Below are 27,347 nucleotides of genomic sequence, written 5' to 3'. Positions count from 1 at the left end.
GAAGGCTTTTTTAATCCTCATCTTAAAACAAGCCAATTTTAACTAAGTGTGACACGCTTTTACTTTTTTATTAATGCTTCCTGGGAACACAGTATGGCATGTTCTTAGTTTTTTAAAGGCAGCCGTAAAGCTTAGAGCAACATGTGATTAATTATAAGGGGGCGGGTTGTGATTAGGTCATGTTCCCATTCTGTATATATTTTTTATTGACTTTATTGTAATTTTTATATACTTTTGTTTAGTATCTTCGTTTCTGGTATTTTTTAGGTGTAATGGTAATGTATTATGGACTTTTATGGTTTTTATTACAAAACCCTAATAAGGTTTTATTGATTGATTGATTGATTCAGCATTGAGAAAAAAAACCTGCAAACATATTCTCGAAGGTATGAACACCAAAGCCTTTCTGTCATGGATTGAAGGTGAGAATCGGAGTCTTACGCGGTCTGGCCAGCCAGGTGTGATAAAACAAGACGCAGATGGTCCTCATCGTAGCAACACAGCAGACAGTAAGGCAGCGCCATCTTGAGCACTGAAGAGCTCCATGGGCCTCTATCCTCCTGGCAAACATCTCAGTCATCCCAATAACAGATCCACCAGGCATTAGTGTCATTCACAGGACACTGGAAAAGTGCGGCAACGATAAGCAGATACGGCATTGAAACCTGAAGACCAAAAGTGATATTAGGAACGAGTTTGGTGACTAAAGTTCTGATGTCTACAGTAGAGAATACCAGCTTGAATCAAATATAGCAGAACTGTAAAAATTTTATTATTAATGTTTTAAAATCATATTAGGGGGATACAGTAATGCCCTAAACAATAAGACTGGGGCACAGCTCCTTGTCTTTGTGGGTCCAGGGTGGGTTAGATCCTCCAACCTGAAAATTGCAAATAGATCGTAGGGCTCGGTGCACAACATCAAGTTCCATCCGTATTATTGTGGACTGTGGAAAAAGCTGCTATATAATTCATGTTCGATAATCTATAAGGATTTCTTATTGATCCTGTCTAAAGTTAGTCTTGAATTACTCTTGCTGGAGTTTGATTCCGAGGGGCCAATATGAGCATGCCTAAGCTACCTTTTCCTGCCCAATATATACGTATCTTTCCTGAACAAAAATAATTTAAGCAGATATCCTTAATCCAAAGGCAAATTAAAACTTTTGTGGCTCTTTTACTGTTCAGCACTAGCTTATTTCCCTGCCCAGTGTTCCCGACCATCAATTTGGAATTTTGATTGCTCGTTTTCGCTGCTGACAGGTTTACATGTTCTTTCCGACAGTAAATCTTCAATTTACATATCCTTGTATTTTAACAAAGCTTACCCAATTGCCGTCCTTTGACTATTGTGAATTCCTCCTACTCTGTCCTCCCTCGAGATCAGGCAGATCTAACATGAAGAAGTACATATGTATTTGTCTGCTGTGTTTCACTTAATTTAACCCTAAGTTGGACCAAATAATGCTGTTGTCTATTAATATTAATGTTGTTTTGTTACACTGTAGATTTATTTATTGTATGTCTTATTTTATTTTCCATTTTTTATGTTTATAGTTGAGTGATGTTTTAAAGGCTGGAATCCTGAAATGTGATGAGCAATACCTTCCACTTTGGCCTAAGTACCCCTTAACTTACTGAGATGTCCCTAGAACTTATTCAATTAATTTTTATGTTTCTACTTTATATTTGTAGGATGAAAATGTAGGGTGAAGATCACAACCTTCTTCCTTGGTCTATTTATCTGCAAAGCTTGGACTTCACTGTGAAGCACCAGACAGAAAAGTCACACGAGATAGGGGAAAGACTTTCCTGAAAGTTTTTGCAGTCAAATGACAAGAAATATCCTAGGCAGGAGTTATCCCTTTGCAGAAAATCTGGGAGGAGAATACTGAAGGCACTGAAACACCCCCCCTTACTAGGAAAGTTGTGCCATACTGACCTTGTTTGACTATTTCTTGCCTTAATGTGATTTTACAGCTGGTTAACTCGACAATCTGAGAATCCACTGGTGAGGCTCCAACGACTGATGACACTCCACCAGCGAACACCATGCTGTATTTTTGAAGGGTGTACGAAATTGTACCCCAACCCATTACCCGTATTTAGTGGTTAGGACACACATCGGCTCTCTTTTTGTAAACTTCTGTTAATCCCACCGACCATAACCGGGGTCCTTGCTTTCTGCCCCGGGTGTTGTTTGGCTGGAAGACCATATGCAAGGTCAGTGGTGTACTAGGGCACAGAATGGTTAAGGTGAACATTGTTCACTATGTATGAGCCTCCCTGCTGCTATTCCTATGCCCTTTGCTCGGAGGACCCTTCGATGTCTGGGTGCTTTGGGAAAGATGTAACCATTTCCTGCCAGGTCACGCCCTCTGCCAGCAACAGTAGCTATCTCCACTTTCCCCTGTGTTTTGGGAGGTGACATCTCGCAATGAAGAGATATAGCATCCTTATCAGCCTCTTCCTGGAATTCTCAATCTGACCACGTAGTACTTTCCCTCTTTTGTGCCCTGTAAAATTACAAGAAGAGTGCCATTAAAGATACAATTGACTGGAGTTGGCGCTGAGTTAAATATTTAAAGTTAGGTTGAACTTGATTGTCTCTCCAGTTTCAAAAAGTAGGATAATCATTGGACGCCTTGAGCAAGTAAACTATATTGCATCAAGAGAAGGCCTTATTGGATCAGCACAGCTCCGAAGGGATGTTAGTAGGGAACACGGCCGTTTGTCCTCAAGGCTAGGACCAACCCTAAAATCTAAAGAAACATTTCTGCTGTGACGTGCTGTGAAAGAAGAGGAGGGAATGACCCACTAATCTGGAGGTTGTTGTGAAGAAGAGATCCACCAGGAGCTGAAAGTATTTTGAACCTCTGCCTGCCAGAAGCAACCTGAGTCTGAGTTGCTTGAATATCGAGAGACACTGTGGGAAACATCCCAGGACTACCAGTGTGGTGCGCCTTCATCTTCATCGGCCTATTGTGTACTACACCTGACTTTGCTGGAGCCTGTATCACAAATTTTCTAGCTTGAGAAGATCACACAGATTTCCCTCTTCACCCTGGATCTTAAGATAGTACCGTTTCCTGATGTACCCGTTGTACTAATTGCATAAATTCAAGCACCACCACTGTATCCTTGCTGTTACAAAGATATTGTGGTTGACATCTAACCCTTAATGACAATCGCACCATTTAAAAATGGAAAACCAGCGGGCTCCTCGGGCTCAATAGTACACCAGTCAACTAAAACCTCTGACTGCAAACAGCCAGTTTTAAGAACCAAGCCTGTGAAGGCTAAAATCCCCGGGCTGACAGGTAACATCATTTTGGATGGTATCCCAACTCCAGTGTCATTTCTTCACTTGAGCATTACTCCCTGAGAATACCTGGAACACAGGTCTCCCTAGCACTGTGTCCAGTGCCCCAGACATCAACCACCAGAGCACCAGTGCCTTGTTAACCAGATAGTAAGGTTTTGAGGAACTCAAACCTACCCACTGGGACTTGAGTGGGTTCCCCGGTCCATCTGGGTGATGGAATTCTGGCAGATATCCAGCTATATGGTATCAAACCGATTCAGTTGTTTCTCTTACACCTGGGACTACTGTGAAACGTGGAGAGCGGATAGAATGTACTATAGCCACCTTCATACGATGTGTCGATGCAGCTATGTCCCAAAACGTCTGAAGTAACAACATGACACCAGGTCTTAAGCCACCGAGACGAGGGCTTCCTGCCAACAACAGCTCAATGGTTTGACCCAGAAAACAATAACAAAAATGTGACTGAATAGTTTATGATAAAGTGACCTGTACGAATGTGCTTAAGTCTATTTAATGTGACATCTTGGCTCCAAACAGTGCCAGTGCCAGTTTCTGCTGAATTTGTAATTTTAACAGCCTACTCTCATGTATATCACTTTAAAAGACCTTTTTTTAGGGATGTCAATTTTGACTGGATATTGTTTTTAAAGTTAATGACTGACGTCAAAGAGTATCTAACATCCAGAGGTACAACTGCTTCCTGGAGTAAGTAGTGCTTGGGCTGCTGGAGGGCCAAGTGTACATAGGTGGTTATTTGGTTATCCAAATGAAGTGAAATATCATGCAAGTCCCTGGACACCAGCCAGAAGCAACAGTGCCCCCCACTGGCGCTGATCATTAACCACAGGCTGCCCAGAAACCAGGGGAAAGGCCTCAAGCACAAACCTTTACCTTCTTATCAGAAGCCTGGCCCAACTACCAGAGAAGTTACTGCTTTATTCCCTCAATTCGCCTTCAAAACAGTACAAAAACATTTAAGTGGAAATTCAACGGGTCACGTGCTAAAGGTTGTAGCGGCAAAATTTCTGACCTCGCTCACATATGGCACGGAACTGATGGCTACCACAGATTCTACAATGCTAAATCTTGCTCAATCAAGATTGTTCAAAAATCTTTTCTCGATTCTGCAACATATTTCACAAGCTTTAATACGTCTGGAATACGGGTTAACAAATCAGATTCCAGCAGGACAAGGGGCCGTGGCCAAATACTACTGGCGCATGAGGGATGCCGAAGAAAACACACTTGCCCACCTCTGCTGGGAAGAAGTCGAAAAACAGCTAGGCATTCCAACTCCACATGTAAGTCTCTTGGGCAAGAGCTTCTATCATTAAATCTGGAAGAAGCTTGGCATTCACCAATGTCTTACAACGCTTTTAAACAGATCACTAAGATAGCTGTCAAACAAGCATCGCTGCAAATGGACAAAGGCTCAGTGGCTGGTAAAAGCCATGCTTGGATTGTGATGCCAACATATAACCAACTGAAGCAACAACCTTACTTGCAAGAATGTTTTAGGGACCACTACAAGAGGAAATTAAGCCTCCTGAGGCTGGATTGTTTCATGAGTAAAGACCGTACCCCAAGATGGCAACGGACCTGGCCAACCTCAGACTGCCGCCTTTGTGGGAAGGGTGATGAGTCGCTACTGCACCTACTATGTATTTGCCTGGCATTACTAAACTTAAGGAAGACCTTGTTGAAATCACACTTAAGAGAAGCTCAAGTCAGGACCTGCAGGGCGGCGGTGATAAAATGCCTCAGCGGGTCTTCGATACAACTTTCCTGCAAAATGATAAAATTCCTGGCTTTCGCTGCCCAAGAGCTAGAAAAAATACAGCAATGAAAGATGATCTGGGCTTCATGGTCTCGCCGTGGCCGATTCTGGACTCTCTCTTATTTTCTTAATAGACATTTTCTCCCCATTTTCTGGGTAAATGCACTTTATCAGTCTGACCTTGTGACAGTTATACTTAGTTAAATACACCTCCTAAGTACATTGCATCCTCTACCACAGTATTCATTTGTTGGTCTAGATGTTTTAATGAGACAGCAACTCCTTCACAGAGGCATACCTGTGTGTTTTGTTGCATATTCGTGCAACGTAGTTAATGATCTGAGTCATTCTATTGTGCCATTTTATGTTGTTTTTACGTTGATTTAAAGATGTTGATGTTCATTGCATGGTGGTATGATCCACCCTTTTAAGATTTTTACAAATCAAATAAAATAATACTTTACCCTCGAGAATAAACCTCACGTCCTTAGAGGAGGAGGATTACCCACACAAGCCACAGACATAGGCACACAAAGCCATGAACAATTTTGTGAATGCACTTTTGTGTGTGTTAAGTGTATATGTAATAATACATAGTATTATTAGTAGCAGTAATAATAATAATTCAAATAATTTTCATTCTTTTGTTTCCGTCACTAGTAAAAGCACCCAGGGGAATAGGACACGTTACAATGCACGCAATTACAACGAGTGCCATTACAACAAATCCTTTACAGCACGAAATCCATTACAACGCATGCCCTTACAACGGAAATTACTATTCTAACTCCGCTCTGGCGTTACTTTGGGAAATGCGCTGTAATGGATTTCGCGTTGCAAAACATTTGTTTTAATGACACTTGTTGTAACACGTGCGTTGTAAACGATGTTTCCCCCTCCAGAAACCTAAAGGGATATATCGACTACATTTTCGTAATATGGAGAAGCTCTGAAATAGAAGCTATGGGTTTCGAGGAACAGTTGAATAAAAGAGATGAGTTCCTAAAATTCACTGTGACCGTGAACAAAGAATCCGTGACATTTTCGGACCTATAAATATGGCCTGAAAAGGATGGATTAAAAACGGAAGTGTTCTAAAAATCGACAGATGTTAATAATCTACTCCGGTATGATAGCTTCCATCCAAAAGCCCTCCAAAATAATTTACCAGTGGGCCAGCTCCTCAGACTACGGAGAAATTGCACAGAAAAATAGATATACGAGAAACATGCAAAAAACCTACCCAAAAAATTGGACAATAAGGTCTATCCCAAAAGACTAGAAAGAAGTGCGATGAGAAGGGCAATGAACAACCCCGGAGAATCACTTTGAGAAACTCACCCCAAACCTGAAAACAACAGATTAGTATGTGTCACCACCTACGGCACAAAAACTAACACAATGAAAAAAATTACTTTGAAAAATTGAAAGGTGTTGAACTCCGCTTCACTGAGACTAGAACTTCCGATGTTCGCTTTCAAGAGAGGAAGGTCACTCAGGGTTATGCTAGTACACACCCAATCCAGACAAACTACTTCTGGAGAATGCACAGTACGAACCATGTGGAACCTACCGGAGATACCTGGTCATTATCCCTGTGGCAACTGCAACATCTGCCCACTAACCAGGATTAATAAGGAAATAGACTTGAGACTTCGCACACCATGGGCCCTAAAAAAACACAAATTGCAACAGTAGCAATGTTTTTTATGTGATCACATCCAAATGCCAATTAAGATACGTGGGCATGACTACACAAAAAATAAACATTTGGATTCATGAACACGGAAGCACATTCAGAGGCAATAAGACAATTACTAAACTGATTCGTCACTTCCACACCTCAGGACATACGAAAAACGACTTTACATGGACAGTGATAGAAAAACTACCACCGACCTCAAATGAAAAGTAGCTACTGAAACTGGAACTACGGTGTATTTACCGTTTATCCAGCACCACAAATGGGTTAAATGAAGAAATCTAGTGGACCTCACTCTCTTAGTTTTGATTTCTACTGTCTTCTAGTACTTTTCAGACAGCGCTATGAGAATGGCCCTTTACCTATCAAACTGAGAATTGAATAAATGGAAAACAGCATTGGCCATACAGGGATAGGCCTAAACTGAGGTTTTTCATCCAAAAAGTAGTGATTCACCACAATTTAATTCTAAAATCATAACTTCATAGAAATTAGAATTAAAATTCAATTCCCAATGAGAAACTTATTCAACTATGGGAAAATCACCTAGCCACATGTACCTCTTGTTAAAAACGAGTAACCCAAACTACCGATGTGACAATCATGAACGCAGTGAACTAGCTATGTCCCGAGGGTTTTCAACAAACCTTATTGCAAAAGACACCTCACGACGTAAAAACAACAAAAACTATTACCCCAAACAATGATGAAGACCAGGAATCTGTGTTTGAACTATGCCCTTTGTTTTGTATACGGGATAAAAAAAAAAATCACGAACCAATTTTCACCAATAACACAAGCAACAATGACAGATTATCGATAAATTCAGCCTAACTGTGAAGACTACACTTCCCGGCATGCCTCAAACGTCGCATAGTCTCAGGTTGAAGATGCAACCAGGAAGCGAGAGCAGTCGCATTCAAAAACGCTACATCACCGGCAGATTGAGCTACCGCCGGTGGTGGACGTTGCGGCAGGACTGCGGTATTCCCGAGGTGCCTGCTGTTTGAGGAAGTAAGTCTCGGTGCGTGTGTGTAAGTATGATATTACGGCGCTGAGGCACGTACCCCAAAAGCATGCAGCCTAATGTGAAGGTTGGCGACATCGCCACAGGGAAGTTCTAGTCTTATCACGTTCCCCCATAAAGTTTTGTTTCCTGACCACAGGAGGCACAGAAAGTGGGACCTGATTGGGATTTCAACAGTGGAAGATATGTGGAATTCTGGGGGATTGGTCACATTCGCAGACTTACAAAAAGAGTATGACTTGGCACCAACCAAAACATTTTGATATTTGCAAATTAGCCACGCACTCAAATCAGCAAAACTGGGTGGGTGGTCCAATTCCTGCGGCTTCCCCGCTAGAGGATAGATTGATATTGACCCCATAGCTAAGAAGGCCATATCCCTAACGTATAAAATACTGATTAACTACCGCCCTGATCTTTTAACGCGGCAGCGCTGGGAGGTGGATCTGGGAGAGTTGGAGGAAGAGGACTGGCGAGACGCCTGACCTCCCTAAGGGAGGTAGCCATCCCAATGAGACTCCGGCTAGTCCAACTAAAAGTCCTGCTTCGCGTTTATCTGGACGCGGGAGTCCTGGTCAAAATGGGTAGGAGAGCTGACCCCTATTGCCTCAGACAGTGTCTCCAGGAGGGGACTTTCTTTCAAACTGTTTGCAAAGTGCCCAGCTGCCCAAACATACTGGAAAACAAACGCAGATCTATTGGAGAGCGCCGGGGTAAAGAAAATTGACGGCTACCCCAAAACTATGCCTATTGGGATACCGCAGACCTCACCCAGACCGGGAAAGCATTGATTTCACTAGGATGGGCCATTGCAAAACGAAACATCGCACAAAAATGGGGCGTGGGTGAATTGCCAACTGCCAGGGGCTGGGTAGCCGATATGGATAGAGCCATGATTGCTGAAAAGGATGTGTTCAAACAGAGAGGATGCCCCATAAAATGGGATCGTAAATGGACTGCCTGGAATACGTACAGGGGTAGGATTTGCTTGTCTCCCACTGTGGCATTACGATGCAGCAAATAAAGACTACATGGCCCATTACTCATCGAGGGTGAGATGCTCGATTGATGAATCTATTTTGTAACATCATGCTGAGAATAATCTATCTGTATATTACATGTGACTGTATGTCATTGCTGATTTGCATAGCTGTGCTTTTTGTTACGTTGCTTAATAAAAAGAGTTTAAAAAAAAAGATAAGAGACAGGTGAGAGCATTAGGCCTATGCTTTTGCATGGAGTGTCTGCCCCAAGACAGGCAGGGACATTGACAAGACAGCCCTGACGTAGACCCCAGACTCGGTTGGGCTCATAGCGAGGGCCGAAACATGTTGGCAGTAAAAGGGAGGGTATAATTGAATAATTGTCTTTCAAAAGAACCCTCAATATTCACGGTTTTATCCATACCCCAGGTACCAGTTCAATAAAATAAAATGTTGGGTATACCTCAAGGTATTTTTAATATATCAATTTATCTGGGTCCCTCCATATCCAGTTTTGCTTTATCTAAGAACTCCCATTTCCATCTATAGTTGAGTCCGCCCTGGTAATATCATCTTACCAGGGTGTGGATAGGTGCCAATGATGAAGCATGTTACGATATCCAGTGTTGGATAGGTCTTACTGGGCATTGCTGTAGGGGTAGCGTAGACAAGGCGAACCGGGACTGCTACCCTATATTATTATCCCATCCTCCAGTTCATCATATGAAAGATTGATAGTGTTTGTGTGAACTTTCTCTTAATAGCAGGAAGTCAAAACATGCCGTATAAAAAAGAATACCCTGATACTGGTGCAAGAGAAAGGGAAACAAAAACAAAAATGTCGCCACTCTGCACCATAAATTTACCCAGGTTGGCTACAGCCCTGTTGGACTGTGGTGGGATGGAAGGCATCGGTTGGTGCAGTCCACCACTCTTTGGAGCAAGCATTGTCCTCTGGGTCCGCTACGTCTCCTTCCATCAGCTCTCTTCCTTTGGGGTGCAGTAACATGCAAAGACTGTCTTCAGGCACTCCCTCTGTTTGGACTCAATTCTGGTTCCTCTCTGTTCTGTCTATGACTTAACTGCCCTGTTACACGCTGTCCTCTTCGACTGCCTCGTCTTCTCCCATCCTCCTCCACTCCCTGTTGTTCTATGTCCCTTTTCTCCTCCAGGCTCCATCTTCTTTTCCTCCGGAGATGAGTCCTTTTTAGGTCACAGCCTTCCACACAGCACAGCTGTCTCATTTGCTAAAGACTTCTTGGGGATTTTCAGAAAGTTGACCTAGAAATGCACCCTAACTGTTGCTTGCTATTGGCTTTGTGGTTTGTATCTCGCATGTTCTTGCATTCCATTTGCTGGATTTATTTGATTTAGGCTGTCTAGGTTTAGCTGGTCCCTCTCGTTGACTAAACTGTATTTACAGTATTCTTGCACGGACACGTTTTCTGTAAACAGGCCTTTAAATCTTGTTCTTATCTCCTCACGTTTGCTAGGCTTCTGTAAAAAGGCCTTTAAATCGTGTTCTTATCTTGTAACGTTTGCTAGGCTTCTGTAAACAGGCCTTTAAATCTTATTCTTATCTTGGCACGTTTGCTGGGCATTCAAAGACCAAGGTCAAATGTCAGGCTCGGTCTTATCCTTCTGAGTGCTCCCTTTTTGTAAACAGGCCTGTAAATCTTGTTCTTATCTCGTCACATTTGCTGTGCATTCAAAAACCAAGGTCAAATGTCAGGCGCTGTCTTCCGAGGGCACTCGTTTACATTGCTTTGACCTCAAAGTGAGAGGATTTATGTGACAGTCTTGCTGGATAGTGGAGGTAGGAAAGAGTGTTTTTTCTAACACACAACTACATTTAACTGAACCATGTAAGTATTTCACAATCTATCAGAATTAAGAACACAAATGAAGCACATTTTGGTTATTTCTGAAATGCGTGGGAAACAAATACTTTAATTCGATCAAAGACAAATCATTACACTGATGTGATTCAATGTCCACACGTTTTCGTCTCTGCACTGTATAGTTTTATTAGTAAAAATGTTTCTCTGTGCAAATGTAATGGTCGTTTCAAATGAAAATGTGTTGTCTGTAATGGCAGTGTGATAGCACACCATGCTTCATCCACTCTACACTGCACCACTCAGCTTCACACCACACCACTGCACTCTGCTCCCCTCTGCACCACTGCAATCTGCACCTTTGCATTCCTCACCACTCCACTCTATTCTGCAGCACTTCATGCCACTGAACTCTGCACCACCCCACTCTACACCACTGCACTCTATGCCACTTCACACTACACCTCTCTACTCTACCCTGTACCACTGTACTCTATGCCAATGCACTTTTTGCCACTCTACTCTACACCACTGCAGTCTGGCCACACCATTCTACTCTGCCCAATTTCACTTACTCTATGCCACTCGACTCTAGGAGACTCTGCAACACTGCACTCTACGCCACTGCACTCTATGCCAATACACTTTACACCAATGCATTTTACTCTGTGACACTCAACTCTATGTTATTTGGTGTAAACACCACCGTTCCCTCTAAGGCGCGCGCGCGCACCGCTCCTGACCTCACCGCGCACCACCTCGCGTGGAGCGCGCACACGGTCAGGAAGTCGCGCCGCCAGCCGCTTTGAAAGAAGCGAGCGGCGCGAATGCGGCGGAGCGGTCGTGAGGCGTGCAGGAGGCGGGGGGAGGGCTTGTGGCGCTTGAGGCTATGAGGGAGGGCGGGGTAGACTCTGGCCTTTTGTTTAAGTATTACTGTTAATCAGAGCCCCTTCACGGGCTCCGATTAACAGTAATACTTAAACAAAAGGCCAGAGTCTTCCCCGCGCTTTCCTAACAAAAGAGTAGACAGTTTCCAAACACAGCGTGTGTTTGGAAACTGCCTACGCTTTTGTTAGGAAAGCGCGGGGCAGACTCTGGCCTTGTGTTTAAGTATTACTGTTAATCGGAGCCCTGAAGGGGCTCTGATTAACAGCAATACTTAAACAAAAGGCCACAGCATAGCTGCCAAGGTTTCAAATTGCTATGTGTGACATTTTCATAATTTCATTGTAATTTCGAGTGACATTTCAACAACTATGAGTGACACTTTATCGGAAGCAAAAATCAAGCATGAAACATATGGAGAAACATATAAATATCAAAAATGACACCCATTTGAGCAACAAGAAACTCTAAGAAGTGCACTAACAGGGAGGGGCCTGCCTGTGAAGAGCGCGCTGCTCTGCCAAACAATGCTGCCCGTGCTGAGTGGCGCCCTGAGTAAAAGCAACCACGAAAACAAAAAAAAAACATCAGCAAAATCTCACGGTATGTGTAGAGATGAAATCCAGTGTGGAAACCAGGACATTTACACCATGTGCCAATGTTGGCAACTTAGGCTCCATTATAACATGATCTTGTTGTATGACTGCCAGCCTTGCAGCGCTAATTATTGCTACATTAATGGAATCAGAAGAGCACCAAAAACGAGTGAGGCTGAGGGCAGAAGGGCACCAAAAACGAGTGGGGCAGAGGGCAGAAGGGCACCAAAAACGAGTGAGGCAGAGGGCAGAAGGGCACCAAAAGCGAGTGGGGCAGAGGGCAGAAGGGCACCAAAAATGAGTGGGGCAGAGGGCAGTAGGGCACCAAAAACGAGTGGGGCAGAGGGCAGAAAGGCACAAAAAACGAGTGGGACAGAGGGCAGGAGGGCACCAAAAGCTTGTGGGGCAGAGGGCAGGAGAGCACCAAAAGCGAGTGGGACAGAGGGCAGGAGGGCACCAAAAACGAGTGGGACAGAGGGCAGAAGGGCACCAAAAACGAGTGGGACAGAGGGCAGAAGGGCACCAAAAAAACGAGTGGGGCCGAGGACAGAAGGGCACCAAAAACGAGTGGGACAGAGGGCAGAAAGGCACAAAAACCGAGTGGGACAGAGGGCAGAAGGGCACAAAAAACAAGTGGGACAGAGGGCAGGATGGCACCAAAAACGAGTGGCATTTGGCGCCGCAGACACGCGAGGTTCGGTTCCTGGTGCACATAGCCATGGTTGCAGCGCACAGAGACCCTCCACTGCCGCACACAGAGAAAAAAAATTAGAGGGAACATTGGTAAACACCCTCCCTTATTTGGTGTAAACACCCTCTCCTTTTTGGACTTGAACATGGTGAAGGTTCCTCTTTGTGATTCTGTAATTTCTGTTATCACATTTTCTTTGTTTAGATCACGCTTCTTTCCTCTTTCTTCGGTGATGGCACTTTTCACCAAAATTATCTGGTTTGTGTCACCGGGTCTGTCCTTAGAGATACTATTTAGATGATTGTGTTCTAGAGATTTGCAGTCTTCAAATCTTTGTATGTATAATATAGCTATACAGATATATTTGTTTTCAACAGCCTTGAAGAAGTCACGCTTGGGACGAAACACGTGTCGGCTGTTGATTTTCAGTTGTGGATTTTCAAACAAACGTGTCAACTTTTTCTCACAAATATTGGCTGCTTAAATACTTGCTACTAGAATTTGAACATGTTATGTTGTGAATTGGGACATTAAAAACACATGTCCGACTTGAAAGTGATTGGAAAAGAAATGATGTGCTCTGTTACATATTGATATAGATGGGATGTGTTTAGAGGCTTTGTTTCTGCGCAGGGGGACATTGTGGATGGCACAGTGTTTTAACATTGAGCATGCAATAAGATGATTTATCTTTATACTTGCAAAAACTCAACAGAGGTGCTGACTGTAGCTGTAGTTACCATTACCCTTCTAATCTACTCTGCACCACTGCACTCAACACCACATTACATCATTACCCTCTATGCCACTCTATGCAACTGCACTCTTCCCTGCACCACTTCACTCTACGCCACTGCACTCTACTCAATTCAATTTTAATTCAATTCCACTTCACTCTACTCTGAAACAATCTACTGTACACCCCTGCACTTTACTCCACTTTGAGTCACTCTACTCTTAACCACTGCACTTCACACAACTGCACTCTATGTCACTGTACGCTACTGCACTATACTCTGCATCGCTGTACTCTACGCCAATGACCTCTACGCCATTCTACACTACTACACTCTGCAACACTGCTCTCTCTGCCACTGTAGTCTTCGCTACTTCACTCTGCGGCACTATACTCTACTCTGCACCACTCGAAACCTCTGCACTCTATGCCACTCACCCGACTCTGAGCCACTGCCCTCTGCATCACTCAACTCTTTGCTGCTCCTCTTTGCACCACTCGACACCACTGCACTCCATGCCACTGCATTCTGCGCCTCTACTCTGCGCCACTCCACCCTCTGCCACGCCACTGCACTCTACTATGCACCACTCTAGTCTATGCCACTGCATTCTACGATGTTGCATTGTACACCACTGTATGTAATACCACCAGAAAGGGCCTAACAGTATGCTTTGGACTGTACAGGGGAGGGTTAAAATAGGTTACAACCCCATAGACTCTAAATTGCAGGACACCTCATAAGTTGCCTTGATTGTTTTAACCACGTTTAAATATTATTGTTATGTAATATTTCAGTTTATGCATGTTTGTCTTTAATTGATTTGTTTATATTGCACACATATATATGTGTGGGCAACAGTGTTATATGTATGCTTATTGCCTTTTTCAAGTGTAAGGTATTTCATTGAAGAACATATCTACTGACAAACACAATTCCTTGTCTATTTCCTTGGCATTATGGTTAATGTTGTGGACATGATAATTTCAGTGTAAGTTGGTTGAGATTGTTTAAATCGTCAGGTGTCATTTAATTAACGGCTAGAGAAACAATGGCAAGGTTTTTCTAGGTGAGATGTCATCAGATTAATGGTGTAGGGCAGCGTTTCCCAAAGTGTGGTCCGCGGACCCCCAGGGGTCCGTGACACATTCCCAGGGGGTCCGCAGGACTTGAGTGCCTAACGTCGGTATAAAAACGAAACGCTCATGAGGTGTGAATGTACTTGCCGCCTGGGCGGCAAGACTGCAATACAATCTGGCCCCCAGGCGCACAGCACATGAGAGGTGTGAATGTTGCTGGCGCCTGGGGCCTGGGCGGCAAGACTGCAGTGAAATCATGCCAATCACAGTTCAGCTATAGGTGCAAGCTGAAGGGTGATTGCCCTTAAATTGTGTTCTTTACTTCTGCCCATCACCTGACGTCGAGCTCGCACAGCAGTGCGTGCGTTTCCTGTTATGTTTGTGACCAGGCCCAGGGCATTTTGCTATCTGCCCCCATGTGTCCTGAAAGCAGCTGCGTGGCGAGATTGAAGAGCATTGAAGGCTGGAACTGCATGTAATTATTTAATTTGTCTGTGCGGGTTTAAGTGTGTATATTTAAAAACAGTCCAAAATCTGTGATGCATCCACTTAGGACTACAGCATACAAGATGAGTAAATATATTTGTAAATACGTGCGCTTGTCACAACTGCCCTGAAGTTAAAATGATTCACTGATTTTAATCTTTTCCTTTCGCTGACTGCAAAAGCTTCTTAAACCATACCCATTAGTGACTGTATATTTCAAGGTACAATCTTATTTACTGATGACCCTTCCCCTTTACGTCTTGTCTTTTCATCTGCTGCACACTTGACTATAAATTAATATAACGAAGGCCTACGATTTCATGGCTTCAGGATTGATGCACTGTAGCAGTTTCCACAGACAACCACTTTCTTCACATTCAGGCCTTGCTCAGTTTGATCCAGCTGAGAGTCAGAGGTTAAGAATAGCACTTTTGTAAATGTTGTGGTGGGGACTTCCCTGTGGCCTAATTTTATTTTAATTTTAAAAGTGTTATATAGCGCTAGCTTTACCTGTAGGTATCAGAGCGCTTCACATACCTTCTCTCTCCCTTTAAAAAGTGCAACAGTCAGTAATAGGACTGAGAGCAAGCCTGTGGAACAAGATGCTCACACCACACGTGGGAAAGCGTGACATCTCCCAAGTGTCCCCGGTGTTAATGAGTTAATGATCATTATTGCACATTTACACGTGGGTTTATCATGAAGAAAATACACGAGCGCGGTGAGAAGCATCAAGTCTACATTGAGAGCTCATTATAGCAAGCGCTCTAAAGCCAGCAGACACCTGTTTGTAAATCTGCCCCTTAATGTTTAGCCTGCACAATAAGGCCCATATTTATGAAGTATCTGAGTGTTCCTTGGGTCACGCAAGGGCAATGCAAAGGTTTCATTAAAATTTGCAAAGCCACACAAGGCCTGATTTGCGTGGACATGCGTGGCTTTGTAAAGATATGTGATGCAAGATAGCTGCTTGCTCTTCGTTATGTTACATTTCCATACATGCTATTTTCTATGCATCCACCAAGAGATTTTGGAGTATTTCCAGATTTACAAAGGTTTGTAAACCTGGGGATGGACCAAAATGCTGCAACAAGGAGGGATATCTCTATTTCTCCTCGTTATTTCTCAAATGCTTCTAAGGATTGTGTTGTGCAGGAAGCAAAGGTGGCTACTCCATCTCGGCAGAGGAGCGTCGCCCCCTCCCTGGTGCGGGCACAGCAAAAGTGAAATATAAAATGGTAATAAAGTGGCTATATTACTTTTTTATTTTCTGCTCTGCTAGCTGCCTCAGTACCACACCTCCCCACCCGCAAACCAAAACCCCTTTCCACGCTGCTCGCTGTCCGATACCGCTCTCATGAGGCGGTTCTCCAGCCGCTGTTCCGTGGCCCCTTCAAGGTACATTCACAAACCTCATGCCCCGCTTACCTGGGAGCGTGCATGCGACCCATGATGGTGGCGGGAGTAATACCTCTTACTCACCGAACCCAAACTGGCCAGATGAATCCAAGTCATAACAGCAGAGCACCCCATATCAACAATCTGCAAAACGTTGGTGCTGTTCAGAAAATGGAAACACACAGCTGCGTCGTAATGCAAAACAGTGCCCTTGTACTGCACTCAGCGGAATGTAATAGGGGCAGAGGAGTCTCCCGTGTGATGCCCAGATATCAACTGGCCATAGATGCCAAGGTTTCAAATTGCTAATGTGTGACATTTTCATAATTTCGCTGTAATTAGGAGTGACATTCAACAACTATGAGCACAGTTCTGTCTCTCTATCTGCGGGTTTCCCTACAGGCCAGTCTGACACACGCAGCATAACAATAATTTAAAAGACGCAAAGGCGCTTCTGAACTACTGCCATTCACACTCTCATTCGGGAGCCCAATATGAAATCACTGCCACCCATTTTTTTAAAACAAATACATTGGCAGTCAGTTTATATGAATGAAGTTGCGGATTATCTTGCCCAAAGAGCACTGAAGAGAGTGCAAAACCAATGTGTCGATGGTCAGATCTTCGCATTACCAAATTAATACACACTGTACACACTTGGCTGGTTGCAGCACTCACTTGCGAGTCCCCCCGAGCCACTGCAATGGTACACTTCTGATGCGTGATACTAGGCTGCTGTTCCTGGCCTTGAGCAGGGGGGCAGGGGAAGCATGGATCTTCGGAAGGTTTGGGACTCCCTTGCCCAGAAGGGCTTTAGGGGCTTGTGTTACGCCCGTGATGGGGACTGAGTATGGGTCATGTTAGTAGGTTGTTGCTACATATGAATATGTGCAATATTGTGCAATATTGTCGTTCGTAGACAAAGATTTCTACGGTCAGGATTTTCAAAAATAGTCAAATATTGCAATTAGAAGAACCTACATTTTATTTCTAAGTAAGGTCTCATTGACAAATTGTGAACTTTGTGTTTTCCAATACAGTTTGTGGAAAAATGGTACAGAGAGAGTTTGTGTTTATTATAATCGTCTTTAAGCACATGAGCACAAGGAACATAAAGAAGCTGCGACAATGAAAGAATCGCCATTTCTCATACTACGCATCCAAGACCCGGGTCGCAAATGTGTAATTTGAAATTTCCCATATTTGTACCACGGTCTTTTATTTGTCAGTAAGCGCTCTCTCGCCTCCGTTAGCCTCGTGCTTCTCCATTTATTTTTGGGTTCACAGAAATTGATTCCATAACCTGTTGTGAAATAGACTTGTCATTTATATCCCAAACATAAGAAAAATGGATCGCTGGCTTAACCTTAAGCGGAAAGCCACTGAAGAAATCAATGATGGGCCATCCTGGTCAAAACAAAGTGATTTAAGTGAAAAGAAAAGGAAGTGTCGCAGATACGATGGTGAATATTTACTAATGGGTTTCACATGTTCAGGTTGCATATGGCCATGTTTGAACTGGGGTGGCTTGGTGAGCAAAATAACGATGGATTAAACCCAGATCTGTGACTGGGGGTGAATGTTTTGCCATTGTGCAACATTCCGTCCATCATCTTGTTTGTTTTGCTGTTCACTCTATGTGGGAAGGGTATGCCCAAACGTGGGTCCCATGCTCACTGCGCCACTGGAGTCAAGCTATCCTGGCTGAAGACGGCTGATAGCCAGAAACCGGTCCTAGGATGCTTGATTCCGGTCCAGGAAAGACATGGCTTGGCAGTTCGGGCTGGACTGTTCCCATGAGGCACAGGGTCAAGATTGATTTGCATATGGTCATGTTTGAACTGGGGTGGCTTGGTGAGCAAAATAACGATGGATTAAACCCAGATCTGTGACTGGGGGTGAATGTTTTGCCATAGTGCAACATTCCATCCATCATCTTGTTTGTTTTGCAGGTTCAGAACATGAACTGCAACCACAATGCGTGCTATGTTATGAAATGTTGTCAAATGAGGCCATGAAACCTTCTAAATTACGAAGACACTTGGAAACTAAGCATAAAGAACATGCAACTAAATCCATAGAATTCTTCAAGAATAAAGAGCAAGAGCTCCTAAAAAGTAGAAACATAATCAAGAAAACTGCAACAGGATCTGTTAATGAAAAGGCTCTGAAAGCTTCATATGAAGTGTCCAGGCTCATAGCAAAAGCTGGAAAACCTCATACAATTGCTGAAGAACTAATAAAGATGGCTGTCTCGTGGTAGAGTTTTGTCTCAGCTTTTTAAATTAAGAGATGAAATCAGAGTTTTCTGCACTGAACTGGAATCTCCATTTCCACTTCATGAGCGTTTACATGACTATACTTGGCTAGCTAAGCTGGCATATATGGCAGACATCTTCACCCATTTAAATGCACTCAATTTGAGTATGCAAGGAGTAGGTATCACAATTTTTAATGTTGAAGACAAGATTGAGGCAATGATAAAAAAGTTAGACTTATGGACTCGTCGCTTATCACAAATACATTTTGATTATTTTCAGAACCTGAAGACTTGGAATCTGCTGATGACGAATTATCGAACAAAGTCTTAGAACTTTTTATCCAGCATATCCAAGATATGCGGTGTAGTTTTCGCCAGTACTTTCCACTTCCCGATGAAAGCAAAAACTGGATTAAAGATCCTTTTAATGTAGATATTGACAATTTAATGGGGCTGACCCCATCTGAAAAAAACGGTTTGATTGAAATCTCTACAGATAGTGCACTTAAACTTCAATTCAAGGAAAAGTCTCTGAGTCTGACAAATTTTTGGCTGCATGTACGAACAGATTACCCTGAATTATCGTACAAGGCCACTTAAGGTTTTACTTCCTTTCCCCACCACATATTTATGTGAGAAGGCTTTCTCAAATCTTATGTACCTTAAAAATAAGTGCAGAAATCGCTTGCAAAATGTTGAAGCTGACCTAAGGATTCAACTTTCTGAAATAAAACCAAACATTGAAAAGTTTGTAGCTGAGATGCAGCAGCATCCTTCCCATTAAAATGTTTTGATTTTTGCATATTTTTCAATCTAAAATAATAAAAGCTTTAGTAATGCAAATATTTCTTTGGTGTGTACTTGTTTATGTATTTTTTACAAATTACTGTTTTAATTTTTTTTTATTGAAATTGTACAAATTGCTTGGGGGTCCCCGGCTTCCAGTAGTGATTCAGTGGGGGTCCTCAGGAGTCAAAAGTTTGGGAACCACTGGTGTAGGGGGTACCTCTTTGAGATAAAGTATGTATTGATCCCAGCCCCATATGCCCTAAAATGGACCACTCTCCTTTATGATACACGTATGCAATACCACAGCACTCATTGCCAATGCGCTCTACACCACTATACTCTGCAACACTCTACACCAGTCCACTCTATTCTAGGCCACTCATTGTACACAACGCCACACTATGTCACTCCAATACACGACACTCTCTGCCACTCCACTCTGCAACACTCTACTCTACACCGACACTCCATGCCACTCTCCGCGAACCCACTGACTTTTAGCCATGCTGAACAGCAGCCATGCTAGTGTACAACATGGCTAAAATCACATTGGCAAAGCCATTAGCTCTTGCATATGTGAGACCTATTGGCTTTGCAAATGCTTGTTTAATTTTTTTAGTTCAAGAGGTCTGTAATCCCTACCTCTCTCTTCCTGTTTCAGTTCTCCCACCTTGTTGTTTATAAGTCTTATTTCTCTTTCTAGGACCCCTCCAGATGTGATGGAAGACACTGTGGTACTGTCAACGCTTCCACCAGGTAAGTTCCTATTTTCGATCTCTTGTCCTTCACAGTCACCTCTGTATTTGCATCTGGTTATGGCGAGGACCAGGAGACACTTCTCTGCTTAGCATAGGATGCATCCCGGAGTGCAGGCTGACATTTTAAGTCGTGGCATTTCTTTAGTGCATCTGTACATGACAAAGAGAATCTTGATTGAGAATCTTGGGGAATTTTGGGCCCCTGTTAGAGTTTGGCAGAACCCGCTAAACTCACAACTCTTTCACATCATTTAGAGTTGAAGAAATGCCAGCTTTACACTCGCAGCGCCACTGCTGGGTTCACCAGTGTGAACCTTTGATTTGGCTTCCCATCTGCTAAGGGGCCGCCAGGTCACAGTGATGGTCATCGCACCCTACTAAGCGCAGGACAACTGCCATCCATTTTCTCTACCCACGTACACTGCGTATGGTGGACGCAGAAAGGGACAATGCAGAATATCCCCCATGTCCAGGGCGAAAACATCGTGTAGGTTATGGTCAATCATTTTTTGTTCAGAATAAACAAACTCCCCCTTTGAGACTTTTTATAGGCCGTGCACCAGGTTCTCTGCCGAGTGGGCAGGCAGTGGATAGTGTACCAGTCCTGTCCTGGGTTGATCAATGCTCCCACTACCATGGGGTGATATTAGGGGTGGGGTGAATGGAAGGGTATTTCCTGCGAGTTTTATTTGGTGGAAGGAAGTTTGGGGTACTGCTTTGTTCCATCTTGGGAGTTCAGACTGAGGTCCGCATTCCAAAACACTCCCAGATTTCGTGCTTTTTTGAGCACTAGTTATCAAAAATATGCAGGAGCAGAGCACACCGTATGCAGGTTCTTGAGCAGGTCTGTTCGGCCAAGCACCAGGATTTCTGGATTTGAACCGTTTAATTTGAGGCTGTTATCCTTCCTCCAAGACTCAATGCTTCTGAAGCCGGTGGGCAGCGAATTGGTTCGCACACCCTGTGGCCCAAACGTTCATCTGTGAGTCATCTGAATAGGAGTGTAAATGGAAGTAGTAGGAGTGGGTGAGAGCTAATAAATATTGCATGTGGGGTTTTAATGGGGAGGGAGAAACGTGTGACCCCCCCCCCCCCCCCGTGTGACGTAAAGGGTATAATAAAGGAGTTCGCCCACCCTCCCTCCCTCTGCTTCTTGTGCGCTCCTCAAGGAAGGACACCACCTGGAAGCCTTTTGTGAGTAGTTGTCAGCGATTTGAAGTCTGTGAAGTGGGAGGCTGTACGCACACACTCACATGCGTTGCGTACTACAACTGCGGACAGATGAACACACACAATCACATGTGAATTTATTCAGGGGGATTTTTGTAAAGCATCGTTGTTATCTTACGAGAACTTCGAACCGCTTACTTCCAGAGACATTCCTAAACATATGGTATAAGTACTTACAGGCAGAGAACATCACGTCTATACATGGGCAGGGACACATTAGCATACATACCTTATACGTACAAGGGGTCACATATGTGTACACTTTCAAGTACTATGTACACTTACGTGGGCACTCGTACTAGCAGATATGTGGGTTCCACTTAAGGCGCATTCCTGGGCACATCATGTTTGAGAAGGAGTTCATCATGCTTGTTTTCAGAGTATTATGTCTACACATCAGTGCTCGGGCAATGGACCGATTTAGCCAGCCCCGGTGTCTAACACTGCGCGCGAGCACTGCCTGGACGCTGCGTGACATGCCCTGTCAGACACGCAGTCCTGCCCTGGCACTCTTAGATGCTGCGGTGCCAGGAGCCCAGGCCTCCTGTGCCCCCTCTGCCATCCTATCTGGGCCTGGCGCTGCTGTCCACGGTGCTGAAACGAGCGCACAGCGCCAGCCCATCCCTGCAGAGGGAGAGCTGGCCCAGCAGACTCAGCACTTCCTGCTGTGCCGGGCCATCCATCCATCGCGGATTAAAGCAGCCAGCCAACCGAAAGAGCACCCCGCCCCCGACTATTCGGAGTTTACACACTTGGGAAAAAAAAAGAAAGAAAGCGAACCGCCGGCCTCGGAAACGGGATCGTGTGTCACCAGGCTGAAGGAGCGCGGGCAACAAGCAGGGCATTCATCACCGGAGAGATAACCGCGAGCCCGTCCGCGGCGCGCGTGCTCTGCCTGCTGATGCCACCTCGCACGACGGGGAAGTTTGTAGCCGTCCTCGTATCTGTACAGTCCAGAGACTCTGGGCCCTTGGCCAAGGTTACAAACATTTCAAGGGCACATGTACTCTCCGCCGTGTCCAACCCAGAGGCAAGAAACGAAAAATAAATCTCACTGCACCACAATGCCACCAACTGTAGCCCCTGGGGGCGGACCAATGCGTACTGCAGAGCGACCATAACCGGAGTGCAAAGGGTGAATCATGCTGAGGGGTCAGACCCCAACATACACATAACCCCCACGCATATGTCTCAATGCAGGTAGCTATTTATAACTTGACTGTGGTGGTCATACCTTGCGCGGGCGGAATCACCCCTTTCTGCACATACACAGAGGGCAGCGCCGGCGAAGCTGCTTATAGTTTCCATGGCAAAGATGGCCGAGCCCGCCTCCCCCCTGCCTCGGTGTTTTCCATCTGCCTCCCTCTCCTGCGGGGTGAGCCCTACCTGCTCTCTCCAGCACACGCCATTGCTGCAGAACTGAGCGGGAAGTGGTCCGCTCAGCCGGTCTCCGCGTCCTACCCGGGTGCTGGGGTCGGCTGTCCGGGGGCGCGGGGGGCAGGCCTGTCTCCGCTTCTCTGCACTGTCGATCCTCGCACTACCCTGAAGAGGAGGGAGTTGTGTGTGTGCGCGCCTGCACGCCGCCTCTCGTCAGCCCTAAGAGGATTCCATTCAGCTCAACTTGAATGAAAAGAGAGGGGAATAGAGAGAAGGAGAAAGAACGGGAAATATAGCAACGAGAGAAAGAGGAAAGAGAGAGGCAGGGAAGGAGAGGATGAGTTGAAAAGAGACAAGGTAGGTAGATAGACAGTTAGGGGAGCCACAGTTCACAGGCATGAATGGAATGACCCGCATGGTGGAGTAATCGTACGAGTTCAGTGAGGGTCAGATTTTTATTATGCACGAAAAAGGGTGATAGGTCTCGGTGCGGATGTATGACATTACAACGCATGCTTTTACCACGCATGCCTTTACAACGCGGTTTTTACATCGCAAACCTTTACAACGCATAGCGCTTTGGGGCGCTGGATAGTGAAAAGTTTAATTTACTATTCCAACTCCAGTCCCCGTGGACACTAGGGAAGGTGTTGGATAGTAAATTAAACGTATTCCCTATCCTAGAGCGCCCCCCAGCGCAATGCGTTGTAATGGTTTGCGTTGTAAATACCGCGTTGTAAAGGCACTGCGTGGTAAAAGTTGCGTTGTAAAGGTTGTTCACCCTCGGTGCTGATGTCAGCAGAAAGCACCTTCCAGAGCCAGGCTTCTGGGACGCAAAGTGTCCCCCACGTTTGAGCTACCACATGTGTTATGTCAGTAATCACCACATAATAATGTTATTAAGACTTTTTACACACATATATATATATATATATATATAGCCCCAGTCCCATTCCAGCTCAGAAACGGGCCGACACATGCTCAGTGACAATGTAGTAATTGCATATTCCTTTAAGGAATTCAGTGTAAGAATTATCTCTATGTAACAGAATGTTGTACATTTAAAGAATGTTTTGTTCTCTACTGGTTTGAGAATGTTATTATTCATTCTTCCAGCAGTTCCCCACGGAGCTGTATGCATTTTTGTACTCTTCAACTTACAATAAACTCATCTTTACTTATTTACTTATTAAGTGTGAATGCTACACTTATTTATTTGAATTACGGAACTGCTACAATGACTTCTGTGTGTAAAAAGATTTTAAAAACTACCTATTGGTCTCATGTTAATGACGAGCCATCTCACTGTCCATCTACTGGTATATTGACTCAGAAATTTTTGTCCATAAAAGATATTGCGGCATTCGAATCGTTTCTGGATGAGATAAAACCACCACTAGCAAAAACTTTATATTTACAATTTAGATATGGGGTATTACAGACCAATGCTCATACATGTAAATGGGGAGATAGCAATGAGGATGGTATCTGTACCCTTTGCCCACTAAAGGCCAAGGAAGATGATGCCCATCTATTGTTTTTCTGTTCCGTTTATGCGTCACCTAGACAGCGCTGGATAAAACCCTTGTGTAAAAATTTGGGTGTCAGGACGTATAAAGAGTCTGAGCGTATTATAAGGTCTAATACCTCACAACTGGTGTTTTTTTGTATAAGCAGATTCTTATTCAATGTGTTCATTATTAGAAAACGTTTTGGACATAAACTATAATGTAATAATGAAATCTGCAATCTTCTCCCACAATGTTAAATAACGTAGAATGCACTGAGTCTATTTTTTGTATAAATCATGTGGTTTTAAAGATTTTAATCTAGGTTTTATTCTGGCTTTTTATAAGGAATAAACCTTTTTTACGGTTTTAATTAGATTTTATGTAATATGCATAAATTATTTGAACAGAATTAATTGTTACTCGGCCCCACTATATATTAATTGTAATGTGTCATGTGACCAATTGTTGTCAAATGTATTTTTTTTTTATTATTAGCTCCTGTTTGTAAATGTCTTTTTCTTGTCTGTACTTCCTGCTTTTATGGCTATTAGCCGAAATAAAGTTGAACTGAACTGAACTGAACTGCTACAATTTTTGGCGACGAGGATGGGATCTGAAGAGTCTGCTGGCAAGAATTTTGACTGGATGTGCATGGATACTTCTTTGGAGCGGCATTGACAAAATAGAAAAAAAAGAGAGGAAAAAGGCAGAAACTTTGAGGAAAGCGTTTCACAGTACAAGAAGACACTCCGTGAGTACCTGAAGCTGACATTTTGTGAGCGAGGTCAACCACAAACTTTTATTTTAAATCTCTAAAAAGACTAAGCTATTGTTGTGCGCTTTATCAAGGTGAGCCATATTTTTTTATCAGCGTTTTTTTCGATTCATCCTATATGAAGAAGTGCTGTGTACTTAATTGCGCCAGGAATTGCAGCGATTGAAGTGTACTCTCAAGCAAGTACTGCATTCCTTACTTTATATTGTGTAGTGTTGATCGGTTTCCTTACCGAATATTCACTGCATTGGGGTACAACTCTGGCTCTGAAGACTATTTAATTGTGCCTGTTTTCAAGTGTACCTGCTTTAACTGCTTCCATTCAACGGCATTTCTCTACCGCATCCTTCAAGTGGCGGCACCGTTCGTAGCTCGAGCTTCCCTGGTGGCACTCTCGACCGCGTCTTTCGAGCGGTGGTGCCATTCGGAGTGGAAGAGTCTTCACCATTCGGAGTGGAAGCGTCTTCTTCGGATGTGACGTTGATCACGTCAGGTTGCGCTAACGTCATCACGTGGGTCACGTTGACGACGTTGCATGCCGCCATATTGTATCCTGCCTGTTGCCGATCGGCAATGCTTAATTTGTAAAAAAAGAAGTGCAGGTGCTGAAAATGTTGCCAAGGCGGCCACTGCACTTGTCTTCCTCCAGTGAGCCCCACTTTCAACACTCTCACTGCCTCAGTCTCTATCTTCTAACCTTGATCCGTTGTCTGTCCCCTAAGTCTTTGCTCTAAGAGTCTATCCTCTCACCTCTTTAATTGTTTTCTATCATCTTTGTCACACCCTGTATTTCTGATTTGCCCTCTATTCATTTTAGTCCTGCCCTTTTTTTCTCTTCACTTTTATCCATGCTCTGCTCTCTCTCCTCAATCTTGGCTCTTTACTATCACTCTCTAGCAGTGATTAGCTGTGTCTCCATTTTATCATTTGTCTGCCATTTTTGCCTCCGTCCTGTCCTCCAGATCCTTTCATTCTATCTTCTCTCTTCTTAATGCTCTCTTGTTCACATCATGGCTGCTTTCTCTTTGTATCTGATTTGCTCTCCTCCTTTTCTTCTACTGTTTTATCTCTCTCCTCTCTTGTTGTTTCTTCTCCTCTTTACTCTGCATATCTCTCATCTCTAACACTGCTGCTGCCTGTGACCCCTGTCGTCAGCCTGTACATGTCCCTGCTATTTTGAACTCTGCGTTTTCCTGTTGTCATTCCTAAAGAAGCAGAAGATGTTTTACTTTCTTACCTACACTGAGTGCAAAAACAAAATGTACACCAAATGAAAATGCTTTTTTGCATATATTAATCAGTGTGGTATGACTGGGTTTATTGCGGGACAGGTAGCTGCTTGAGCACAGCAGGTCATGTCACTGTTAGTGCTGCCTGCAATTAGTAGGTCCTGCGATGGCGACGGCATCGGCATCCACTGCTCCTCAGCTTGCTGTGATCCTGCCTGCTACAGCACAGGCATTGTCTCCAGCAGTAATGCTGCCAATGTCGGTAAGTATGGCTGTGGTGCCTACTGGACTCACTCATGCTCAGCAATAACCATGCATGGGTGCAGCGCACAGATTCTACAGGTGACGCCATGGCGCACAAAAGTTGTGTTGGGCCACAGGCTCATTGAGCACATTGAGGATAGCAGCAATACATGGCTGCCGGATATGCTACTGTGGCTACGCAACAAGTGGAAAGTCCACACTTACTTTCATTTATACTTCCTCAAAAGCCCTCACTCCCAAGTTCCAAATGCGCTCTTGCAGCTTCCTTGCCTCAATTCTGTCATGAGCCAGCCCCCAGCTACAATTATCCAATGGGAGGTTTAGGCTCAGGCAGTGGCAGGGTTCAGCAGACTAGGGGAATAGAATGCAAGCCATAGTTTGTCAATGACTTCTTGGATTTGTGATCAGCGTGATGACATCATCACTAACGTGGTGATACACAATCATGCCTGCCAGGACAGGCGTATGCCGGCCTGCCTATGAACATTTACCAGCCAGTCACCATGCAATGTGTGTTATTCTTTTTATTTTGAATTGAACAATTATTATTGAGACCACTACCTGCAGGTTCAGAAATTGCAGCCCTGTGAAAGAAGTGCAGGTGCTAAGCACCTGAAAGCACCTGCT

The 27,347-nt window shown here is 44.1% G+C and overlaps 1 protein-coding gene across 1 annotated transcript in view; it reads right to left on the bottom strand.

Moving 5' to 3' along the window:
- The window catches only part of LOC144799340 (purine nucleoside phosphorylase-like), a 156,399-nt gene extending 133,311 nt beyond the window's left edge, over positions 1-23,088 (bottom strand). The window contains exon 1 of the mRNA XM_078670588.1: positions 22,951-23,088. Within this exon, the coding sequence (XP_078526714.1) occupies positions 22,951-22,973 (23 nt within the window). The 5' untranslated portion in view covers positions 22,974-23,088. The remainder of the gene's footprint in view (positions 1-22,950) is intronic.
- Between the last annotated feature and the right edge of the window lie 4,259 nt (positions 23,089-27,347).

This window comes from Lissotriton helveticus, chromosome 12, assembly GCF_964261635.1.
Source record: "Lissotriton helveticus chromosome 12, aLisHel1.1, whole genome shotgun sequence".
In the NCBI taxonomy this organism is placed as follows: domain Eukaryota; kingdom Metazoa; phylum Chordata; class Amphibia; order Caudata; family Salamandridae; genus Lissotriton; species Lissotriton helveticus.
Note: the sequence above shows the minus strand (reverse complement) of the source record. Positions and strands in the feature narration are given on the sequence as shown.